Source organism: Myxocyprinus asiaticus, chromosome 5 (genome assembly GCF_019703515.2).
Source record: "Myxocyprinus asiaticus isolate MX2 ecotype Aquarium Trade chromosome 5, UBuf_Myxa_2, whole genome shotgun sequence".
Classification (NCBI taxonomy): Eukaryota; Metazoa; Chordata; class Actinopteri; order Cypriniformes; family Catostomidae; genus Myxocyprinus; species Myxocyprinus asiaticus.
This window is the reverse complement of record NC_059348.1, coordinates 21,252,023-21,276,888: the sequence shown is the minus strand read 5'-3', so window position 1 is coordinate 21,276,888 and position 24,866 is coordinate 21,252,023. Positions and strand designations below refer to the sequence as shown.

Genomic DNA, 24,866 nt, shown 5'->3' with positions numbered 1-24,866 from the left:
CGTCATGTAAACGAGATCTCTGATTTCCTTACCCTGCTTAAGGCATTAAGAGAAAGCAATTTAACACACCAGGTTTTTCCTGGAGAAGACGGCTTATGTGACCATGTTCTTACAGGTGTTTGAGGAGTGCGCGAGCGTGGAACAGACCAGATAAAAAACGTCATACGATAAAGCCCAACAACAAGTCAACGCAGCGCAAAGTATTCAACATTTCTGGGAGTAGAGAGGGGAAAATAACATACAGAAAGTCGCTTTCTGGTGTCCATGTAAATGTAGCCAATCTCACCATCACTTTGTATTCTGTGTTATATAGTCATATTATCATTATTTGGACACTCAAGCCAAATTCTTTGGGCTTCATTTATTCTATAGTACACCAATTCCAAGAATATATCTGTTCTCTGTTCTCGGAAAAAGCTCTCATGTTCACAAATCCATGTTTACTGTACACAGTCATGCAGAAATTATGCCATCCACTTCAAATCAAGTGTGCAGATCGGCAAAAGGATATTCAATATAATCAAACCAATATAGAATCCAAATAAAAAGCTGCCCCAGAATCAAAATAATAAGCGACCATCTCATAAAGTGTCACACCAAAAAGGTTTGGTTCATGCTGACAATGCAGATCTCTTCTGTATGACTGTCATGTTGGTGAATGGTGAATTAAGCATGAATCACTTACATAGTCATGAAAGGCCTTTGCTTCACTGGAGTGATCACATGTTTCCCTTCTCTCAGGTGCCGCACAGTACAGGTCCCAAAACACACTGCACAATAAGAACGTTGTTCGTAATGAGAGGATACTGCAGCATCACAGTGTTATCATAACAGTAGTACAAAAGGCAACAGAGCAGATAACACAGTATTTAAAAAGAGTATTTAAACTACGAGATTTTAATTATAGTATACTACAGTTAAAAGATTCTAATTCTAAAAACTCTCATAAATGACACCAATCAACTCCTAAATAAAGAGGTAATACTCACCACCACCAAGAGTGCAGAAAGCCTGGTGGTTCCCCAAGTGTTATGTTCTTCTCCCATCTTATCTGAATATAATAAGAACAGAGACAGTGGATGAAGAAACTTTGGCAGACATATGAAAACACAACGTTGGATGTGAACATGCATTGCAAATCCACTTAAACGAATAGTTCACCCACAAATAAAAATTCTCTCATCATTTACTCACCATTATGCCATCCCAGATGTGTATGACTTTCTTTCATCTGCTGAACTCAAATGAAGATTTTTAGAAGAATTTCTCAGCTCTTTAGGTCCATACAATGCAAGTGAATGGGTGCCAACATTTTCAGCGTAAACACAGTCCATACGACTCCAGTGGTTTAATCAATGTCTTCAGAAGTGATATGATACGTGTGGGTGAGAAACAAATCAATATTTAAGTCCTTTTTTACAATACATTTTCCTCCTTGCTCAGTCAATCTCCACTTTAACTTTCACATTCTTCTTCTTGTGTTTTTAGTGATTCACATTCTTCATTCCCCCTACTGGACAAGGAGAATACTTTCTAGCAAAAAAAGGACTTAAATATTGATCTGTTTCTCACCCACACCTATCATATCTCTTCTGAAGACATGGATTTAAACACTGGAGTCATCTGGATTATTTTTATGCTGCCTTTATGTGCTTTTTGGAGCATCACAATTTTGGCACCCATTCACTTGCATTGTATGGAGCTACAGAGCAGAAATATTCTTCTAAAAATCATCATTTGTGTTCTGCAGATGAAAGAAAGTCATACACATCTGGGATGGCCTGAGGGTGAGTAAATGATGACAGAATTTTCATTTTTGGGTAAACTATCCCTTTAAGGAAAAAGATGTTCTGTAGACTTTATACACACCTCTGATAAAAACGTCTGTGCGGATTTCTGTGCTCCCACATGTAACAAATACTCATAGACATACAATGCCAACCTGTAAAATAAAAAATAAAATAATAATAATAATGCCATCTAATAAAACTTTCAGGTTTCTTCCTGTTCAACCAATACAGTTGTTTTCCCAGAGATTCAATACTGCACTTTGCATCAAGCAACAATTGTTTGCATTTACAGTAATACAATAATACATTCTAATGGTTCACAGCTGTAATGTCATCGAGGAAAAACAGCGACAGTAAACAGAGCGCCAATAAAACGATAAAACGCCGCACAATCTGTAAAGGGCGTTTGCAAACTGATACACTACACTTCTCATTTGAAGTGATACAAACAACATAATTCAGAGTGTGCGAACTTAATCTATTGAGAATGTAAGGTTGTAAAATTGGAAAACATGAAACATATTTGATATCAGCTTTACACTATAACATCACTGGTATATCTTAAACAATAAGAGTCGTGATAGGAGTCAAAATATTATTAACATCAAATCAGCTGTGCATGAAAATCAGAGAGAGACCAGGCTTACTTTTCTCGCGCTTGCCCGTCCGATGGCACCGCGGTCCCTTTACCTTTCGTGAACATGCCTTGCGCTCAATATAATCGCTTCTGCCAGCTTGACTGCGAGGTGTTTCCTTCTGCTACAGCTGTCAACGTGCAGCCCGCCTCTGACCCCATCCGCTTCAACCGACCCTGGCCAGTGGCCACAGTCAGATCTTGAACTGTGGGCGGGGACCTGTGGGGCATGATTGACAGTTCTATAGACCAATGACTGACTTCGACATTGCATCACAATCCATCTTATCTGCATAAAAGTTAAAACAATGAAAGTAACCTCTTCGAAATTGACGGGTCATTAGTTTTGAGGTGTTGGTGGATTTGAATAATGAAAAAAATAAAAATAAATTATGAACCTACCTCAACAGTTTCTGTCATAAGAGGGCGGGTTGTTTGTTTATATAAATCAGCCTGTATCTAATTCATAAACTGGCTTGTGTTGTTTTCACCACGATGGATGGAGCCCTTGGTTGAAGCAATGTCTTTTGCTTTCAAAGACTTGTTGCGCCACCTGTCGGTTTACACAATACAGCAAATTAGCCAGTAGCATTAAAACAGGTGTAAACATTGTCTCTTTATAGGGGTAGTTCTCACCCTCATGCCATCCCAGATGTGTATGACTTTCTTTCATCTGCTGAACACAAATGAAGAATTTTAGAAGAATATCTCAACATACAATTGTAACATACGATTTGGGTTAATTCATCATTCTTATTTAATTTCTGAATGCCTGTTAAAATAATACAGTTTTGAATTTGTCGTGGGCCCCCCTGGACCTTTGGGCCCCTAGAATCGTTACCACCTTTCACCCCATTAGCAACGGCCCTGCTCACCCACACACATCCATATCACTTCTGAAGAGATTTAACCACTGGAGTCATATGGATTACTTTTATGTTGCCTTTATGTGCATTTTGGAGCGTCATAGTTTTGGTCACCATTCACTTGCATTGTATGGACCTACAGAGCTGAGATGTTCTTCTAAAAATCTTCATTTGTGTTCAGCAGAAGAAAGAAAGTCATACACATCTGGGATGGCATGAGGATGAGTAAATGATGAAAGAATTTTCAATTTTGGGTGAACTATTCCCTTTTTCTTTGAGGTTTACTCACATTTGAGGAATGTAGAATGTACAGGTATTTTCGGAAACTATGTAAACATGAGACAAGGGGCGGGGTCTTAGTGAAGACTTGTTAGTGAACACGTCTACGCGCAGTCGCGCAGTTGAAGTGAGGGACACTGAACTGGTAATGTATCGTTTTGCCGAACTCGCGTGCAATTCAGGGCTTCCGTGAACACGCTGTGTCAGTCGTTGGAGGTATGAGGATCTTGCGAGTATCAGTGTTGCTGTCGCTATCTAGAACTTAACCAGACTCTCAAATCAGATCGCGGTAAGGGCGTGAAAGATAGGCTACTGTATATAATGCATAAAAGCACTGTCGATCTGCAACAGTCATTCAACAGTTGCACGTCCGTTCTGTACATTGTAAACGCAATGCGGTAACAACAAACTTACACATAACATATACGTACGCTAAAGAAAGTGAGTCTGTAGATGAAAGTTATTGATTGCGAATTAGATGAAAAGTTATTTGTCAGTAAATTAAAAGAGTGTGACTTAAGGTTACTGAAGATCGCGCAATTGTAAAATTGTTCATTTTACAAGACTTGAAGTACAACGTTGTAACGTGTAATTGCAAGTTGTGAGATTTCCCGAGCTATTTAGACACAATGACATCACCAGTATTATATCTGGATGCCTTTAGGATGTTCAGTGTGCTGGCAGCTAAGATAGAACTCAATGTTTTAGAGCAGCATTTTTAAATATGATGATGATGATAATAGTAATGATTATTTAATGTAAATAGACTACTTTATGTACTTTTTAGATTAGTATTCCATTAAAAAACACATCTAACAATGAATAAATGAATGAATGAATAATTACAAACCTTAACATGAATACTTATTTAAAACCAAGCAACACTTTTAATACTTGTGTGGTAACTGATTTGTAATATTAGTATGTAACATTTGAGTGATCTTTGCAAAAGGACCTTAACCCCATCAGCATGGCATCAGAGTCCAGTCTTAAGGAGAGCGTTCAAGACCTTCACCTGAAGGATGAAGGGCAGCATCGCAACCCATCAGAGGTGAAGATGAGCCAGATAGTGCTGCCCTGCCATGCCAACCACTGCGGGGAACTGAGCATCGGACAGCTGCTCAAATGGATGGACTGCACAGCATGTCTGTCCGGTGAGTTTGCACAATTAATGCAGCACCTTTGACCTGAATTGTAATGACTCCAGGAGTTCTCTATATAAGGATATGTGTGATAATGCTGAGGATTTGTTTGCAATTGCTGAGCTAGCCAAGAGCAAACATTATCTAGATGTGTGCATGACTGTTGAATGTGTTCTAGACTGCAAACACATTACTTTGAAAGTGCATTATGAATTATTGGTTGTGTTTGGGAAATGTTTTGCATTATATCGGTCAGTCATAAACAGGACCATGTTAGATAACATAATGAGACAATTAAAATATCAATAAATTGTATGGAATTGATTAGTTTCAAGTCTCTTATTATTTTGTCTTCTTCCATTCCAGCTGAGAGACACGCTGGATGCCTCTGTGTAACAGCTTCTGTTGATGACATCTACTTCGAGCACACCATTGGGTATGCAAGAAACATCACTTATATTTTAGCTAATTAGAGCTGCGGAAAAAAAATCCTAACCAGCATGTAATTTTGCCTTAGGAATTACTGGCAGTTTTGTCTGCTTTAATGCGCTATTAAACTACTATTAGACAAAATATAGTTAATTACTCTTTCTGACTGTTATAAAAACACAACAGCAATCAAACATAACTTTGATTAGTGAGAAGATACTCAGTTATACAAGACCAAGGAAAAATAAAACACTAATATGTCATAAGCCAATGTCATTACACTCTTTTTACATTTAACTCAGATTTGAAAGACACATTTATTTATTTTCAGTGTTGGACAAGTGGTCAACATCAAAGCCAAAGTCAACAGAGCCTTCAACTCAAGCATGGAGGTAATATCCAAATTTTGAGCAAAGTCCCTTTTTGCAACCATGTTAAGGGAGAGTTTTTTTATTGTTAAATCGAATTAGATTACCTAGAATTCAGAGTTCAAAACACTTTATTGTGTATTTTCTAATCCAGTTTTACCTTGAGTTTCTCTAACAATACCCACTGAAGTTTTTTGGAGTATAAGCCCCAGTGAACTTTAGTGTGTTCTCTGTACTTTATAACTGTTTTATCAGCATGATGTCAAATAACTTGAACTACTGTCATACAAATGTATTGGTGTGTGTTTGAGGTTGGGATAGAGGTCAGCTGTGAGGACCTGTACACTGGCCTTCATTGGAGTGTCTGTCAGGCTTTTGCCACATTCGTTGCCAGACGCACAGGGACAAACAAGGTGTGTGATGACAGTGTTTTTCCAGCAAGTCCTGAATCCACTTATAACATTTGTAAACATGCTATGCCCACTTATATGTCAGTTCATGAAAATGCAGAGCTATTAAAACAAATAAGTTTGAGAAAAAACAAAACAAAAATGTTTTATACTGCCCTGCAAAGACAAAATGCTGCAATAATGCCTTTTGTCAAAATTTAGCTGTAAGCAAATGTGTAGGTTTGAAAGTTTCCTAACATCATCGTTTTCCAGAGTATGCAGTTATGGAGAGCGTTTCCAAAATGCTACGTTTTTGATGGAAGAATACACTGTTCTAGTGTAGATGATAGGCATAAACATAGTGAAATGTGTTATCAAACAAAGATGTATTAGTATGAATATAGCCTTAGACCATGATCTCAGTCAAGATTGATTCTGGATTGACTGCACTGTGGATTGTCTCATGCTACGGGCCCCAGACTGGATGCACCGAAGCTGATAAATATGTAATTTGGGAATACGTTAATACACACCTCAAGTCTATTGCCCCCAGCGAACAACTACTGATCGGAGGGGGTTTAACAAATTAATTGGTGGAAGTTACAAGGTCCAACTAGCAATTGCCTCAAGCATGCTCAATGTGAATCCCGTCCAAACAGTGGAGACCATGTGGAACGAGATCGTTGGGCAAGTTCATGCCGCTGCTGCAGCCACACTTGGGAAGACAAAACCTAGAAGATGCTACATCGACCAACAAATCTGGTGGTGGAATGATGTCTAATTGGCCTTCAAGGAGGAGAAATTGGCCTTAAAGACCTGGCTACACTCACAACTTGCAAGATACAAACGAGCAGCCGCCACCGCCAAGGCAGAGCATTAAAAATAACTGTATGACCAGTTAGACAAACCTGAAAGTGCTAACAAGATTTATCGCTTTGCCAGTTCTTGCCATTGCTCAGCTGTTAACTCAGGACATCAGCCATGTCATGGACATCAGGTGTGAAGACCAATAGGTCCTGCGTAACCCACCATCCATCCTGCAACACTGGAACGACTACTTCACTTCAGATCTGCAATGAGGAACTTCCGCATCCACAGATATCAAGCATGGAGCCTTTGCCTGGACCTCTTCTGCAAATTACCATCCCTGAGGTCATGCCAGCCATTTTTTAAGATGAAGAACGGCAAAGTGACGGACCCCGACGACATCCCTGCCGAAGTTTGAAAGATGCTTGGACATCGAGGCGCTGAGCTACTTATGGTGCTGTTTAACTGGATCATTGCAGACGATGCAGCACCCCGAGCCCGTATTGGTCCATGTAGCATTCCTGGACTTGGAAAAAGCTTTTGACAGGGTACTGCATGAGCTCATTTGGCATGTGCTTCGATCCCACAGCATCCCCAAACCCTACGTACGTAACTCTTGTACTGCAACACTTGTACTAAAACAAACTCTGTGCGCTACCTTGCCAGGATCTCGCCTCTATTCGCAATCTGTGTTGGTGTTCACCAAGGATCGGCGCTCTCACCACTGCTGTTCAACGTGTGCATGGATACAGTGACCAAAGAGATTGAATACCTAGAATGCAGACCACAGAAAAACAGCAACATCTGTATCGATGGAAAAGACCTTAATAGATTTGGCCAATTCAGATACCTTGGCTCACTCGTCAAGTATGATGGCGACACTCTTCCGGATGCATGAGCACGAATCAATGCTGCATGGCTAAAGTGGCAGCAGGTCACCAGAGTTCTCTGTGACCGCAAGATTCCTGTCCATCTTAAGGTGAAGATCCACAAGACTCTCATACAACCAGTAGCGCTGAATGTAACTGAGTGTTGGCTGGCCACAAAAAAACATGAACAAATGCTCTATTTCATGGAAATGAAGATGCTCCGGTGGATGCTTGAAATAACTAATATGGACCACATCGCAAACGAGAACATAAGCAAGACCATGGGCATAACATCAATTAAAGAGAAGATGCTCGAAATATGCCTCAGATGGTACTGCCATGTATTCTGTAGTGATGACCAAATGGTGGGAAAAACGGCCTATGGCTCAGCCCAGAAGGCCACCGGCCCTGTGGACGAATGAAGAAATGCTGGATCGATAAGTTGAAGGAAGACATGCAAGTCAACGTAGCATCAGAAGACACCCTTGATCAGACCAAATGGAGATTGGTGTGCAAGAAAGCAGACCTTGCACTGATGTGGGGAAAATGCTAGGAAGAAAAAGTAGCCTTAGAAAATGATCTGACAGATGACAGACAGAGAAAACAGAGTGAGACTGTTTTAAAATCTACATTTACTGGAACTATTGAAAACATTGAAGCCATTTGTTTCAGTTTCAATGTTGATGTAGTTACTGCATTTTGGATTTTTAAGGCAGTATAAAGTTTAGCTTCCCTAGATTTTGTTAAAGCTGCAGTGTGTTGGGGCCTGGGTAGCTCAGTGGTAAAACATGCAGGCTACCACCCCTGGAATTTGCTTGTTCGAATCCCAGGGCATGCTGAGTGACTCTAGCCAGGTCTCCTAAGCAACCAAATTGGCCCAGTTGCTAGGGAGGGTAGAGTCACATGGGGTAACCTCCTCGTGGTCGCTATAATATGGTTAATTCTCGGTGGGGCGCGTGGTGAGTTGAGTGTGGATGCCGCGGTAGATGGCGTGAAGCCTTCACACGCGCTATGTCTCCATGACAATGCGCTCAACAAGCCACTTGATAAGATGCGCGGGTTGACGGTCTCAGACACGGAGGCAACTGGGATTAGTCCTCCGCTACCCGGATTGAGGCAAATCACTACGCGACCACGGGGACTTAAAAGCACATTGGGAATTGGGCATTCCAAATTGGGAGAAAAAGGGGAAAAAATCCCCACCCAAAAAAAGAAAAAATCTGCAGTGTGTTATTCGTGCACCACAATTTGCATCAAATGGATTTGCAATCTGTTTGTTTGACAAGCTCAGCATTTACATGGCAACATTTTCACAAGCAATGGTGTGAGTATACGGTAGGACCTACTGTTTGCCTAAACAATTGAAGATTGGAAGATTATTTAAAAACAGTTGCAGTCTGTCATTATTTTTGCAATTCTGTTTAGTTTTAGTCTATGGAATATATATTTGAGAACCAGCGACTACTATTAAATTATAAATGAACTATTTTAAAGTGTTATGTAGATAATAAACCTGTCCGAACTATGATTGCAGGTGCAACTAAAGCAGGTAGTTCCCTGCACATACAAAGAGCAGGTGGAGCACAGTTTAGCAGCTGAGAGGAGGAGAATGAGACTCATTCACCATGACATCATGCAGGACTTGCTGAGTAACCAAACCTTCAAGAGAAGTATTAGTGAGGGTACGTTTCCTAAAAGACGATTCCCTCTAGTGCAAGACCATACCCATACTTACTACATTTTATGCCCATGTGGCAATATCTCTGACAGCCTTGGATGACTGTATCCGATCAAGGTTATTTCAGTTCCTTTGAAGCTTCTATTTTGTGTCTTGAGGAGGTGTTGTTTGTGTGTCAGGGGCAGAGAGCCATGATGAAGAGGAGGCTGTGTCAACTGAAAGAACACGAGTGGAAAGTGTTGAGCTGGTACTTCCTCCCCATGCCAATCACCAGGTCAACACATTCGGAGGCCAAATTATGGCCTGGATGGAAAATGTTGCTACTATCGCAGCCAGGTGTGTGGTGCAGCACTCACAAAGTGCACTTTTATACAGCAGTTAATATTTAGCCTTGTCAAACCCACATCCTGCTTTAGATCAGGGTTCAAGGTTTGTAATGTTGTCACAAACAGGTACACAAGAGACTTCTATGTGGACACTATTGTTGCTAATTTTCAGGGTTTACTGTCACTTTAAAAACATGAAACACTGCCTTACAGCTCTTTTAATGACAAATTTCTAAACTTCATTTTAAAAATGAAAATGTTTTACTGTGGTAGCTCTCTTCTTTACAGTCGTTTATGCAATGCTCATCCCACCCTGCGGACCATAGACATGTTTTACTTCAGAGGCCCCTCCCAGGTTGGGGATCGCTTGATATTGAAAGCCATTGTCAACAACACATTCAAGAACAGGTGAGCCTGTATAATAGGCAGCTAAGCTCTGCATTCAGCTTTTAATGATTACACAATAATGGTCATGTCATGCAGCTCATTGGCAATACCTCTCCTTTAACAGTATGGAAGTAGGTGTATGTGCTGAAGCCTATCAAGGAGAGGAACCTCTGAGGCACATTAACAGCGCCTTTATGATGTTTGAGGTGCTGGACAAGAACGGAAGGTCACGCCCACTGCCCCCTATAAATCCTGAACCTCTGGTGAGGAGTCCAATTATGGATCCAGACCTGTTTCACATTGTCAACAGTCATGCCGAGTTAAGGCTCAGAGCTCATCGAAGTAAAAATAGCAGATCGGATCTAATGAGACTGATTTTGTGTAGAAAGAATTATATATCATATTATAATTATATTAAAGGAATAGTTCACCCAAAAATGAAAATTCTCTCATAATGAACTCAACTTTATGCCATTCCAGATGTGTATGACTTTCTTTCATCTACTGAACACAAATGAAGATTTTTAAAGAATTTCTCAGCTCTTTTGGTCCATACAATGCAAGTTTCAGCGTAAACACAGTCCATATGACTCCAGTGGTTTAATCCATGTCTTCAGAAGTAATATGATACATGTGGGTGAGAAACAAATCAATATTTAAGTCCTTTTTTACTATAAATTTTCCTCCCTGCACGGTCAATCTCCATTTTAACTTTCACTTTCACATTCTTCTTGTGTTTTTGGTGATTCACATTCTTTGTGCATATTGCCCTTATTGGGCAGGGAGAAGAATTTCAAGCAAAAAAAGGACATAAATATTTATCTGTTTCTCACCCACACCTATCAAATCACTTCTTAAGACATGGATTTAACCGCTGGAGTCGGATGGATTACTTTTATGATTCCTTTATGCGCTTTTTGGAGCGTCAAAATTTTGGCACCCATTCACTTGCATTGTACTGACCTACAGAGCTGAAATATTCTTCTAAAAATCATAATTTGACTTCTGCAGAAGAAATAAAGTCATACACATCTGGGATGGCATGAGGGTGAGTAAATTAACTATCCTTTTTAAATAAAACTATTAATTCAGTGGTAACACTATACAATAAGATTCTATTCTTTATAAAGATTCTATTAGGTATCAAGAACTAACAATGAACAATATTTTTTACAGCATTTTATTAATCTTGCTTAATGTTGTTTTATCTATACATTATTAATTGTTTGTCAGTGTTCATAATGCAGTTCATAATGTTAATGTGTACAACTTATAATGTTACATTATATGCTAACATATGTTGAAATTAACATTAACCATTATTAATAAGTGCTATTAAAGTATTATTCGTTGTTAGTTCATGTTAACTTATGTAGTTACCTAATATTAACAAATACAACCTTATTGTAAAGAGTTAACAACATAGTTGTGAAATTCTGATTTCTATTACGTTGTTTTGAGTGTTATTCTGAATTTCTCGACAGGAGGGGAGGAGGAGATACCAGGAGGCTCTTGCCAGGAAAAAGATTCGACTTGATAGGTAGCAAACTCAAATAGATTGCACTTAATTTTTGATAACAAGGACTAAGCTTCTTATTTCATAATCTCACAAAATATGTGAGGTGTCAGCTAGCTGCAACATCCTAAGCTCACCTACAGATGGCACTGTCACTGTGCGTCAATACTAAAAGTAAAGGCTAAAGGACCATAAAGCACAAGGAATTTATGTATCTTCAAAGTCAGGATTTAATTTGTTGTTTATTAAGGGAGGAAGCTATTGGTGTGGATTAGTCAGGAATTTTGTTTAGCCATATTGTTTATTGTTCATTTTCTCCCAAAAATCATGACTTGCCTCTCAGGAAGTACATCATCTCGTGTAAGCAGACCGAAGTGCCACTGTCTGTCCACTGGGACCCCAGTAACCAGGTAGTCTTCCCTGCTACAGAAAAAAATATCTTTTAAGAATATTTACCTTTTAAAGGTGCAGACTTGTGGCACAAATACATATCAAAAACAGCTGTACTCTCCTGACATTTTGATCAGGGACTTCAAGTCAAACAATGTACATAAAGCATGAATATGTAGAATTATGTGAATATGATTTGGCATGAAAAAAATGTGCACTGGCTTGGACAAACCAGTCAAAAACTTGATAAATGAAAGCAGATGCAAATATTTACTGCTGCTTGTAATTGATTGTGGTATTGTAGGCAAATGTTGGTACTATGTTAAACAAAGGTTTCAGTTATTCACACTGGTCACACCATGTTTGCAGTGTGTATCTCGTCTCCAAACTAGTCCTACATGGAAAATAGTTCCTATGGTTTTGTTTTATAGACCACAGCATTGGTAGTTAAAATGAATCACTCTGATGATCTGCAGGAGATGATAAACACAAAGACTCTACATAGGGATTTGGTACTTCTTACGGGGCTTGTAAATGTTGTATCCAATGATATTCTCATTTACAGGTGTATTTGAGCTACAACAATGTATCTGCTCTAAAGATGCTTGCAGCCAAAACCAATTGGGTCCTCAGCTCAAAGAAGAAACATGTAAGCACAGGTCTCCATATATCAGTTATACATTTAATTGAGTGCATCGTCTCTAAAGTGTTAGATACTCACTGGATTGCATTGCATTGGGCAGGTGAGTCTGTATACAGTAGAAGAGAGTCAGAGTCTGTGTTTCAGGGTGGAGTCTGAGGTGGATGTCCCAGCACACAGAGCCTTCACCCTCGTCTCAGATCTTAGCCGCAGACACGAGTGGGACCAGCACTATACGTAAGACACTCATATCACAGTATTATTACTATCTTATCACTTTTAATAAGCACAGATGTAACACTTATACATAGTCTTATTGGAAATGTATTACTTGTAAATCCTTATGACTGCTATACATTAATATATAATCGTGGAAATCTATCATTCAAAAAATGCTATTCCAAATGTCCAATTTTTTGTGTGTATTTTAAATGATTTGCAGTTTGTGTGAGTTGCTGATCAGGGTCAATGAGGATGATTGCATCTATCGAGTTGTCACTCCTTCTGTTGGTGAAGGCGGAAAAGTTCAGGACTTTATTTTACTAGCTTCTAGAAGACCACCCTGTGATAGTGGGTGAGGATGACTATGGCAGTGCTAGCTATTGTAAACAATTTTAAAGTCAACATGAACTGAAGATGTCAACTCAATTTTCTTATGTACTGTAATTTTATCTAATTCCAAATGAAAAAGGATATTCAACAAAAATTTAGGATGGGACTTGATTTTATAGATCAGGATTTAATTGAATTGTGAAAAGTGGGCATTCCATTCCAGAATGGAGTCAGGTGGTTGGAGGGGATGAAAAGGTGTTTCAGAGGGGGAAACATTTATTTTTATTATAAAATGTTTGAAGAGAAACATTTTTTTCCCCCTTTGGAACAATGTGCACTGATGAATCATGCACAATAAGACCAGGAACTTGTATTAAGCAAATAAATAGGATCAGTTTTCATTTCATGTTGACTTTAACCTTCTCTACATGTCTATAGTCACTGTATTTGATTTTTACATACAATGTGTATTTGTTTTTTTAGGGATCCATATGTTATTGCCCTACGATCAGTTGCTCTACCTACCCACCCACCTACAGAGGGGTTCAACAGGGGTGAGGTGGTCTGTGCAGGGTTCACCATTTATGAGGTGTCGAAAAGTGTCTCAAAGGTAGGACATTGAAATACTAAATAGCCACCCAAGAACCTAAAACCAGTGTTATTAATGTTAACAAAAACTAAAATGAAAATGACAAACTCATTAACATTAAATAATGTTAATGTGAAATAAAAACTAACATAATTGAAAAAACTCTAAAACTAAACAAAAATATATTTTCCTGACTACAAAACTAACTGAACTCAAATAAAAATGACTAGTTTTTGATGTACATTATAAAATTTTAACCCTTTTCCACCCACCTTCATTAAACACAAAAATGACATTACATAGCGATAACACTAGTCAGCCATAAGAAATGTAATGCTGTTAACCATATTTATTTTATTATATCAGTTACCACATACTTTTTGGCAGCCCTAAAATACTAGAACTGAAGCTAAAATAAAAATTAAATATACTGTAACTAAAAAACACAAAATTGAAACAAACTGAAAATTAAATTAAAAGAATAGGTAACACTTTACAAAATGGTTCCATTCATTAACATTAGTTAATGCATTAGGTATCATGAACAAATGATGAACAATATATATTTTTTACAGCATTTATTAATCTTTGTTAGTTAACAAAAACACAGTTGTTCATTTTTAGTTCATGTTAGTTCATAGTGCATTAACTAATGTTAATTTTTATGTCAAAATACGTTGTACTTTCCCATTTATTGTTCATTGACAACAGCCATTCGTGGGTTTACCTTCCCCAAAAGTATAAACACTGAGCCTCCCAGGCACTATCAAAACATTGATGTTTATATTTTGAGCTCCACCCATCCCTTTTTAGCTCAACCTATAGTTTGAGTTTGGGGCGTGGCTACTTGAACTAGCTGTTCAGCCAGAAGAATATGAACATCCATGGCAGACTTGTACAGAAGAAAATAAATTTAGCTTCGTCTATAGATGTTAAAGCCAAAATTAGAAGACTTGCTAAAAGACACAGAGACATCAAACGGTGTAAAACAAGAGTGAACTTTGCCTACCTCGTGTGCTCAATCCCCCGTACTGCAAATACAGCTGCCGTTCAATCCGGTGATGTTACCGGACGACCGGATTCCTCTGCCATGCTTTCTGCCTGGTGTGTTTATATGAGAGTGGTCTTGTTCATTACGATGTTAAACGTTTATCACCTCTTATTTAGTATTGCTTATTTGTTATAGGGGATCAGAGAGTGCGAAAGGGGTGTTGCCAAAGATTGTTTGAAACGTACTTTATTTTTGTAATTCCGTTTGGTGCCACTAGTAGTGCAGAAATTGCACATTTCACCTTTAACAAATACAACTTTTGATTTGAAAAATGTTTTAGTATATGTTGAAATTAACATTAGCCAATTTAATAAATGATAATTAATAAATGCTGTAAAAGTATTGTTCATTGTTAGTTCATGTTAACTAACTAATGTTGTTAACTAATGTTAACAAATGGAACCTTATTGTAAAGTTACCAAATGATAAATAAATTAATAACTCAAAACTATAATTACTCTGCCTGAAACACTTCTTAAGATATCACAATTTATTCACGGACCCACACTACTTTTTCTGATGTGTCTCGTTTTTAAATTATGCTTATAGATTTCCTACTATAATCAGGCCAGTCCAGGAGTACTGCCATACATCTCCACTGACATCGCAGGCCTCTCGTCCAGTTTCCACTCAATATTCTGTGCATGTAGCCAGTACCTGCTGGAGAACCGAGTCACCTCTCCTGTACTTGCCTCTGCTTCATTATAACCTCCTGTTGTTGGGCAGAACACATCGTGATTTGCTACAACTGATGTTTTAACCTTATATTTAATTGCATGCTTTTTATAAATCCAAAACTCATAAAATGTACATTATCCATCTTGCACCGTTATAGTTTTGGTATAGGAAATACATTTTTGTGTTTGGACAGTTATGTAGGATTTTAAAAATGAATGGGGATGTAAAATATTTAACAATGTCTGTGTTCAGTGTTTATGTGCATACATTGTGATTCAACATTCAAACAATTTTGATGTTTTGTTATAAGGGGCATTTTTGTACTGTATGTATATCTGAACATAATTTTTTTTAAAGGTACAGTCATTTGATTTTTTTTGTTTACATTGTTTTAAAAACAATTAGACCTATTAAAATAATTAGATGTATAAAAATTACATTTTAAATAACACTTATTTTCACATTTAACATTTTTCAATGTAGATTTTATGTACATATCATGTCCATGCAGTACATAAACAGCAATGTTATTCAGAAATTCATTTGGTAATATAATATTTGATGGACCCTTAATGATGTGTTACTGTGATTATAATCTTTAATCAGACAGCTTTGCTATAAACTGTCTATACTTATTAGGCATGTTGTAGAAGCTCCGCTGTTTGTTCCCTGCTCGGATAGACATTAAGTACGCAGTACCGGTATTGAGGCCTCTCTCCTCTACCCAGTGCTCCACAGTTAGTGTGAAGCGTGTTTGGGTGTGGATAAGACTCCTACATCCAACCATAGACCTGTCTAGGGCTTCAGCTTGTAGCTGCAGTGAAACATCCTGCCAGGCCCCCTGGAAGAGCTGCACCATGTCCTTGACTAGCTCTGGTGTGTAGCCTTCATCAAGAGCTTCTTTTGGCCAACCTGGAGCCAGAGTCACATATGGATAGATTTGATTAATGGTTCTCAAGAACTCCTCTCCTGTCATATAGCCTTGGATATGGAAAGCTCCATGGGCTACATCCATGTTAACCCAGGTAGGGTGGTGCAGCAGGTCCCTGTCATAGAACTGTCGGAGGAGCTCCAGTGAGGGGTTGAGCTGACTCTGAGACTTAATCTTTAAGTAGAGTCCCCACGGCCACTTTGAGGCAAGAATAAGCTCCAGGCAGTCCTGAAGAGGCAGCGCAGGTTGGGAACCCTGAACGACAGGAATATTTGTTTGACCCTTCCCAGATATGACTGGGATCACCAGCATTCCTCCAGGGCTGCCTGCAAAGAAAGGCTTGCGTTGATAATTATCAAAATGTATGCACTGCACTGTTCTTTGTTAATATTTCTGTTGTATCAATCTGTCTGAAACTGCCGCACACCTTTGAGTAAAGATAACAAAGATTCTTTGTCAGTCACTCTCTCCCACTGGATGTTGAGACCATCACTGTTCACAGGCCTGAAATAGTCAACTATGTCTCCACCTGGATAGAATCTTCTGGGTCTGTTTCTCTGCTCTGAAACAAGCGAAAATATATCTGAGTTAATCCATACACACAGTAGATGAGGTGTTATATGCAAGAGTTTGAGGCCACTCACTTGCAGCTTCTTTGAACTGCGAGAGCACAGGCTCGTAAATGTCGTAATAGATGCGCTGAGGGTTGCTGTTGTCTCTGATGAAAAGAAGATCATTCAAGGTGGGATTCTCCTTCCCTTGCCACAGTGTTAAGCTGAACCTGAATCATAACCAACAGATGGTAAACAACATCATTTTAAACTAGATTTTAGTTAAGATTTTCTGAGAGTGATGCTTACCCATGCAAAACCTGCATCCACCATGCTAGAGTGTTGCCAGGGTGTTGCTATGTAGATGCTTGGATGGTATTTAGAGTAGTTTTTAGCAGAGACTAAACCGTTGTTCAAGGAACAAAAACGAAAACCAAAAATGAACTACATTTTTTGCAGAATGTAACCGAAAATGCGAACAAAGTGATTTTCAATTGTTCCGGAGAGAAAACTTTATTTTTAAATGCTGGTAACGGTTATAACCAGTTAATTTCATTCCGATAATTTTTTCATGAAACCAAATGCCAAAGGGTTTATCACAGTAAATTTTTGGAATAACACCACTTCGTGTTGCCTGAAAAAACATGTGCTTTGATCCTGAAAGAAACCTCTTCATCACACATTTTTTTGCCTAATTGCCCATTGTGGATGTCACATTCTGTGATTGAAGATCTTTTTAACAACTATGTATAATTACTACATTTACTGTACATGCACAACTAATCCAGATACAAGGAAATATTATTAGAGGTAAAAAGTGTATTGCTCAGTTGTTTCCAAGTCTTCACTGAATTATTGTAAGATATGATGTATTCATACAGATTTTATACTGTTGGGTTTTGACTCAGAAGCAGATCTGTAATTAAAATTATACTGAACTGTTAATTAACTGTTTGCTTGTTATGATTTCAATACTGATAAATTCACCACACAGGAAACATTTTAATTGTTTATTTTTGCTTATTTTTGTGAGGCAAGTGGCTTATTTTAGTAATGTTTTTCTAGACCAGGTTGCTTGTTTCTCTTGCGAGATCTGGCAACACTATAATTGGTATTTCACCAACTCATTAGTGCAGAGTACTGTCATTTTAAAAAGAACATAATTAACCATTCTTTAATTTTGTTCTAACTGGTTACCAATTGGAAAGTAGGCTGCGGAACTTCTGAACCGGAACAAAAAATACAGTTTTTGTTCAAAACTTTTCGCTTTTAGTCCCTGGTTTTTAGAGTGTTGCATTCTGGGTAGTTGCTTACTGGCTCAATTCTCTATGATATTCTGGAGCCAGATTCTCAAAATATTTTTTTTTTTTTTTTTTTTTTACTTAAGAGAAAAGTTACGAATATTTTGTATTGGTGTGTTTCTTCAACTTTTAGCACGTTGGACTTCAACAAAATAAAGTCTTGTTTAAACGTGTATTACACTCTCACAATTTTTGGTTTATTTGTCTACTTACAAATATATAAATTATATAAATCTCCTTTGGTGCATATACATATACTAATGGACATTGTGTCATTTCCACCACTTCTCAAATTCTGTATTGTGTTTAATAGAAATCAGTGAGGATGAAATGAAAATTTTTAATGTTTTTAAAATTAAATATCTGACTATTGTCTAGGTAAAACTAATTTCAAAGCAAACATTTTATGTATCCTAAATGCACTTGTAGCACAGATGAATAAATGGGTGACAATTTTTTATCCTGAATTTAACTAATATTACTTCCAGAGATATAACAAGGTTACAAAAAGAGAGGCCTATTTTATTTGGTCAATCTAATTTTATTTATTTTTTCCATCGAATTAATTTATTTTGAATATGTATGTGGGGGAAAAAAGTGATGTAAAAACATTTATGTGCACATTTCATGTGTGTGGTGTAAATTGCCAATTGTGTTTAGGTATGCAATAATTAAGGCACTGCCCCTTTAAGCCCTGTTCTCACTCCAAGAGTTGAATTGGACATTTTGAGAGAAGCGGAGTGCAGTGAAGTAATGCTGTTTTAAAAAGTGTGTAATTGCTGGTTTGGACCAAAGTTGGAATAAAATATCATAACACAGATTTGGTTAGTGTTAAGAGTGTTTAAACATTGTTGAAGTTGAGTTCACAACTTCTGTGCAAAAAGACGTTAATAAATGCTAAGTTGATAACTAATTAAGCTGAGTCACACAAACACAACAGATTGCTTAAATTAATGCATATTTCTAAAGAAATGAAGAGTCTGTACATTATATTTTTTTATGTTTAAACAGTTTATTTCCAAACGTAAACACTGTGATGATGTTTTAATTAGGTTTAATGTCTATGATTGATTGAGAGTGACTCATGATGTCTCTGTATTAGTTTATTTCATGATTTAAAGAAAAATAAATTTACATTGTTTGGCCTAAAACAGGTCAGGTTTTTGAGTATGGATGAAGAGGATTAGTGTGTAAAATTGTGGTGAGCCCGTTCCCGTTTCCCGTTCCATACACCTGGGGTTGGATTGTATTTTTTCTCCCCTTTTCCCCCATTGATTAGAACGTCTCGGTTACATACGTAAGCTCAGTTCCCTTAGACGAAGGGAACGACACATTGCATTTATTAACGCATATGGGTTGTGCCTTCTTACATGACCTAATTGAAAATCTCTCTACAGTAACGCTAATATTCTAGTATTGGCTATGGTGTTTGAGCCCGCCTATTTTGGCGCGAAACTGACCGCTATAAAATCAGGTGCACAAACACAATTTCCTCAGAATCTCTGACTGAGAACAAGGAGCGCATCGCTCGTGCCTCAAGGACTCTGAGTCTTGTAGTGCGGCTAGTGTTCACAGTGTTTCGTTCCGTTCATCTCAGGGAACTGAGGTTACGTATGTAACCGAGACGTTCCCTTACAACTCAGTACACTTGACATTGCGTTTATTAAAGCATATGGGGAACAGAATCCCATCACGCCACACTACATGACATAACCTTCCAGAAAGGAAGCATGAGCCGCAGTCTGGTGGGACGGCGACCAACATGAGTATGCCGCAGTGAGTGACCCCGTGTTGGGCCAGGAGGGAAGCACTCATAATGAATATGTGAACTAAAGTCATATAGTATTACTTCTAATATCTAATATATGACTATATTACTTCACGAACCCAGTCGGGAAGAGAGTTTATTTATAATGTAAGTGCTTGTGACTTATGGTAAATTACAACGGCCTGAATGCAGGCAGTTGTGTAAAATGATGGGGAGCTCGTCCTTAAAGGGAGGAGCATAAGTATATATATTTGGCCAATGAATAGCAAGCGCTCTAAACAGAAAGGACTTGTGAAGACCGAGACGTTACGTCTAGGTTGTAAAACCTTGCGAATGTGTTTTGAGAGGACCATCCTGCTGCAAAACATGTCTTGTAAGGACACACAATTCGCCATAAATCCCAATGCTTTCTGAAACAGCTTCAGTGGAAATGTTCTCCCCAGTTTGAACAGAGACAGACATTGTAGAATGGCCTGAATGCACTCGATCGTGACGTGCGCGTGGAGTCGAGGCGGACTCCCAAAACGGAGATTTTTTTGGCTGGGGGAGAGCGTGCTCTTCACCCAGTTCACATTGAGGCCCAAGCTGTTTAGATGCTGAAGCATTCAGTCTCTGTGCTGGCATAACAGAGCCTCTGATTGCACCAGTAACAGCCAATCATCGGTAGTTCAAAATCTGCATGCCGCTCAGTCTCAGAGGGGTGAGAACCACATTGATACACTTTGTGAATGTGGGGATAATACTGTCAGTGGCGTATGCACGTTCCTCGCCCTCGCTGGGGGGAGGGGTGACAGCATCAACCACTGACCACTCGCCTGATGCAGCGAGAGACATGACATTGTCATTATTATCCCCAGTGTCAGAACCGCTGAACGAGACAGGCCGCCCACTCTTTCAGAAAGCCGGAGCTCGTCTTGCACATAGCTTATCGGAAAACATGCGCTTCGTAGAGATTGAGGGGCTCACGGGGCGTGTGCCGCCACGAGGACTACCTCAAAATCATCCTGCTCGACCTCGCGGCCCCACCATGCCGCCTCGTGTGAATCCTCGGGTATCACAGAAGAGGCGGGTGGAAGGGTGCATGAGGCTGAATCATCCCTCAGAACGAGGGTGATTCGCGAGCGAAGCGTCTTGAGACTCATGCCCTCACATTGAGGACAGTCTGTCTCTATGAGAGCTGTCTCTGCGTGAGCGTGGCTCAGACAGGAAACGCAGCTGTCATGCTGATCTGACGGCGGGATGTGCCTCTCACACAAGGAACACTTATGGAACAACATCTTTAGAAAGACGCGAACACGTGACTCTTTTAGAAATATATAAATTTATAAATAAATATATATTTATATTACACAATATACATACAATTGCTTTGCAAGGATACGCAAACCCTGCTGAAGTGCTGCGGGGAATCAGGATGCTGAGGCCCGTTCACCTGCGAAGTGTCTAGCGGCGAGGCGGTGTGATGTTCACCGGAGCACTGCAGGGGAGCGGAAAGTCTTCCCGTGAAGATTCTGTCCGCTGACTCGTGTATATCGACGGCGAAGGTAGAGGGCTTCTAGACAAGTGATGATCGCTGTCTTGAAGGAAGAAATTCTGAGGAAATGGTGTTTGTGCACCTTTCTCTATAGCGGACAGTTTCATGCCGAAACAGGCGGGGCTCAAACACCATAGCCATTACTAGAATATTTGTGTTATTGTAGAGAGGTTTCAACTAGGTCATGTAAGAAGGCACTCCCCATATGCATTAATAAACGCAATGTCAAGTGCACTGAGTCGTAAAGGAACAGAGTACTCATTAGAACACCAAAGGATTTTCACTGCACCTCGCTTGTGTGGTAGGACTGAACTTTTGAACTGAGTTTAAACAGGATTTGAAAAAACAGGTTTACAAAGTTTAAAAGAACTGATTCATATTGATTGTTGAAAAGACAATTTATTCTCGTCTCCCAATTACATTGTGTGATTGAACATGCTGATGTGATAGATGGGTAAGCAAATACTTGTTAATTGATTATTTGATCTGATATTTCAGGGTGCACCCAGGGTTTGATCATTTGTATTGCCTGTACAATTGAATATTGTATATTTTCTTTTTCTTTTTGCTTATTTGTTTTACTAATTTCTACTTTTCCTAAAAAAAAAGAAAGTTGAATAGGCCTTCATAAATTTCATATTCAAGAAAAAAATTAAATAAATAATAATAATTTAAAAAAATATATATATATATATATTTGTATTTATTTTTTTTATATATATATATATATATATATATATATAGAGAGAGAGAGAGAGAGAGAGAGAGAGAGAGAGAGAGAGAGAGAGAGAGAGAGGGGTCATTTTCACACAATAAGTATTGAAATTTATATGTTCATTTCACTCTTTGTTTAGATTATCATAGTTTTAATCATGTAATATTCTGTATTTTTATAATAGATTTTCATAGTTAAATATTGAAGGTCTGGGACAAGGCTAAAACTGTAAAAATCTACATAAAAGGCATTTGAAAAATAAACAATAAAGACTTGGTAAAAAGACAGTTTTAATGTTACCTTCATATAAACAAGGAAAAAAGTTAATATCTGTCCAGTTGAAATAAATATCAACCCCAGGGACATGAATTTGGCCAAAGTTGAAGAAACGGCCATTACCGAAAAGACTTCTTAAGAACATTCTTATCTTTTATTATATAATAAATTGCACTTAGTAACATTCTTATAAAATATTTAATAGCTTTCTTAAATTTTTCTCAAGATTTTCATAGATCCAGCCCCAGGTCCCTTGATAATGCTTAGATCTGCTTAGAGAATGCTTAGCCATTTTCAAACATATGTCCAGTTTGTTAGGAAAATAGCACCTTTTCTCAACAAACCTCACGAGTTATGGTATCTTTGTCAATAGCACAAACGGTGTGGGACGAGTTACATGCTAAAGTTTACTTCTTAGCATTAGAGATTTGTATCAGCATTAGCAGTAGTGATACTTGCCTTAGCCAGCATCACTAACTACTTTTTCCAACTTCAAACATACCTTGAAGAATGACTGAGTAGCCAGCTCAGATGTGGCCACCCATTCTTGGCCATCAAAGCATGGACAGGGAAGGTGATCTTCTGAGGAAGGTGTCTTATTGTTGAGTACATCTGTTCTACCATGCTGCGAGTGTATGTCACATTGGGGAAGATGGAAAGGTACAGAACCTTCCATCCTGGAGAGATGGTGATATCAGGAAATTTACTCTGAATTAGCCCGAAAAACCTTGACATGAAAGTAAAATAAACACTGTCAACAACTGAAATACAACCTTAACATTCAATAGACATACCATAATGTTGTTCAGAATATAAGTAAATTCAATAGCGTACAATTCAATTTTAGTAAAGCGTTAGCAACAGAAATAAAGTTTTACTATGCTCTTACGCCGAGGCATTGACTGCTGGCCAGAAGTCAGGGACATTAGGTCCAGGAAGAATATCTGCATTTATCCACACTGGGCGGCTGATCCCCGTTTGATTTTTAACTCTTAGTAGATCTAACGACGGCTCCACTGCATCAATACTTTTAAAATCCAGCTTTATCCCTATAAAGGATGACAAAGCAATGTTCACAACTAATAAAATGTTTACTACTGTATACGATATATAATAGCACATCATTCCATTCCAGGTTCATTACCTTTCTTTGATGTGAGTACAGCATCCAGCCACTCGTCCAGAGTGTTATCACTGTATATGTCTGGTGGATGGGCCATGATGGGAATGTTGGTCTCATTAGCTGTGTTATGACCTTGTACATTTACATCAGCTTCCAGGATCATTACGTCACCTGTAATGTATATATACTGTACAGTACATATCTATAGTTTGAATGACATTTAACAAGGACTCCAAACAAAATATGTTTTAAAGTTATTACATTAGAATATTCAGCGATATCCAATTTGTTATCAGCAGTTCTCTTAACACTGGTTGTATATCTCATACCTAACTTGCTCAGGAAAGCTGTTTCTATCTTATATAATTGCTATTGATTCATTGCATTGCTTGAAGCTCAACCTTCAACTAAAGTTTACAAAAAAACAACAGATCTAGACTTGTGGTTAATACTGTTATCAGTCTTACTGTTCAGGGCCTTGATCATCTCAGATTTACTGTTGGCAGCATGATACCAAGTTGCATAAAGGCCATCTTTTTCCTGAATCTCTCCAGTTTGGAGAAGAAAGTCGAGCATATCTCCACCAGTTGGGAAAGACTCTATGTTGACTGAGGAATCTAACATCATGGACAATCAGTATTGACAATTTAGACAATATTTGACAGAAACATCAGTATTTAAAATTTTAATTCTTCAGAAACATCTTAACGGCATAACATTTCATAATTACATTCACAATAAACAATGTTGCATGTATACTTTGAGTGCATAGTTTTACACCTTTTACAGCTCTATACTAAGCAGTAATCTATGACACTTCACATTGTCATATAATATAGCACTCAATTGAGTAGTAAATAAGAGGGTCCATACCTGATCTTAAATCATCCATGATCAGAAATACTGATGTTATCGTAATGATGAGAAGTAAAATCAGACCAATACCAACACATAACAAAGTGAACTGCTTTCTTGTAAAAATCCCCAGAATTGTTTTTGGTTCCTTTCTTTCTTTCTCTTCATCTGCCTCATTTTTGCAATTATTTTCTTGTTTATCTTCCATTGCTCTGCAAAATCAGATCTCCTTAGTGTTTGTTCTATGAAAGTTCTGCTTTAACGTGCAAGGTTTATAATCACTTTGATAGTGCAAGGTATTTTTTTGTTCTGAGGTCCAATCCTGTGCATTCTACTGCCCTTTATCTGCAGACCAATAAATGCTGTGATATCACATAGACTGCACTTTGCATTCTTGCCAATTTGTTTGCAAGAAAATGAAAATGGTTGCTT

The 24,866-nt window shown here is 38.2% G+C and overlaps 3 protein-coding genes across 10 annotated transcripts in view; 1 reads left to right on the top strand and 2 right to left on the bottom strand.

The window, feature by feature from the left end:
• ssbp3a (single stranded DNA binding protein 3a) overlaps positions 1 to 2,630 on the bottom strand; it is a 47,795-nt gene extending 45,165 nt beyond the window's left edge. Inside the window, exons 1-4 of one of the 4 annotated variants that reach the window (XM_051698429.1) lie at positions 2,438 to 2,630; positions 1,870 to 1,942; positions 990 to 1,051; positions 686 to 770 (exon numbers count right to left, since the gene is read on the bottom strand). In XM_051698429.1, the coding sequence (XP_051554389.1) occupies positions 686 to 770; positions 990 to 1,051; positions 1,870 to 1,942; positions 2,438 to 2,493 (276 nt within the window). In that variant the 5' untranslated portion in view covers positions 2,494 to 2,630. The remainder of the gene's footprint in view (positions 1 to 685; positions 771 to 989; positions 1,052 to 1,869; positions 1,943 to 2,437) is intronic. The other 3 variants (XM_051698428.1, XM_051698432.1, XM_051698431.1) reach the window with 3 other exon arrangements.
• A 1,046-nt stretch (positions 2,631 to 3,676) lies between these two features.
• Positions 3,677 to 15,964, top strand: LOC127441243 (acyl-coenzyme A thioesterase 11-like). Of its 5 annotated transcripts, none has more exons than XM_051698417.1 (16): positions 3,677 to 3,785; positions 4,522 to 4,723; positions 5,078 to 5,147; positions 5,472 to 5,532; positions 5,820 to 5,921; positions 9,108 to 9,255; positions 9,431 to 9,587; positions 9,851 to 9,985; positions 10,089 to 10,227; positions 11,449 to 11,504; positions 11,824 to 11,890; positions 12,436 to 12,519; positions 12,614 to 12,747; positions 12,953 to 13,084; positions 13,546 to 13,672; positions 15,252 to 15,964. In XM_051698417.1, exons 2-16 carry the CDS (start codon positions 4,540 to 4,542, stop codon positions 15,408 to 15,410), a joined length of 1,755 nt encoding a protein of 584 aa, XP_051554377.1. In that variant the 5' UTR covers positions 3,677 to 3,785; positions 4,522 to 4,539; the 3' UTR covers positions 15,411 to 15,964. The 5 variants fall into 5 exon arrangements, with proteins under 5 accessions (XP_051554377.1, XP_051554378.1, XP_051554376.1 ...); XM_051698418.1 differs by having other exon boundaries at positions 3,707 to 3,858; positions 9,437 to 9,587; XM_051698416.1 differs by having other exon boundaries at positions 3,707 to 3,858.
• An 11-nt stretch (positions 15,965 to 15,975) lies between these two features.
• fam151a (family with sequence similarity 151 member A) lies at positions 15,976 to 24,642 on the bottom strand. The gene is made up of 8 exons (XM_051698421.1): positions 24,453 to 24,642; positions 24,047 to 24,196; positions 23,601 to 23,750; positions 23,346 to 23,505; positions 22,959 to 23,183; positions 16,956 to 17,092; positions 16,739 to 16,873; positions 15,976 to 16,637 (listed from the first exon to the last, which is right to left on the bottom strand). The coding sequence occupies exons 1-8, from the start codon at positions 24,640 to 24,642 to the stop codon at positions 15,979 to 15,981; spliced, it is 1,806 nt and encodes a 601-aa protein (XP_051554381.1). The 3' UTR covers positions 15,976 to 15,978.
• Between the last annotated feature and the right edge of the window lie 224 nt (positions 24,643 to 24,866).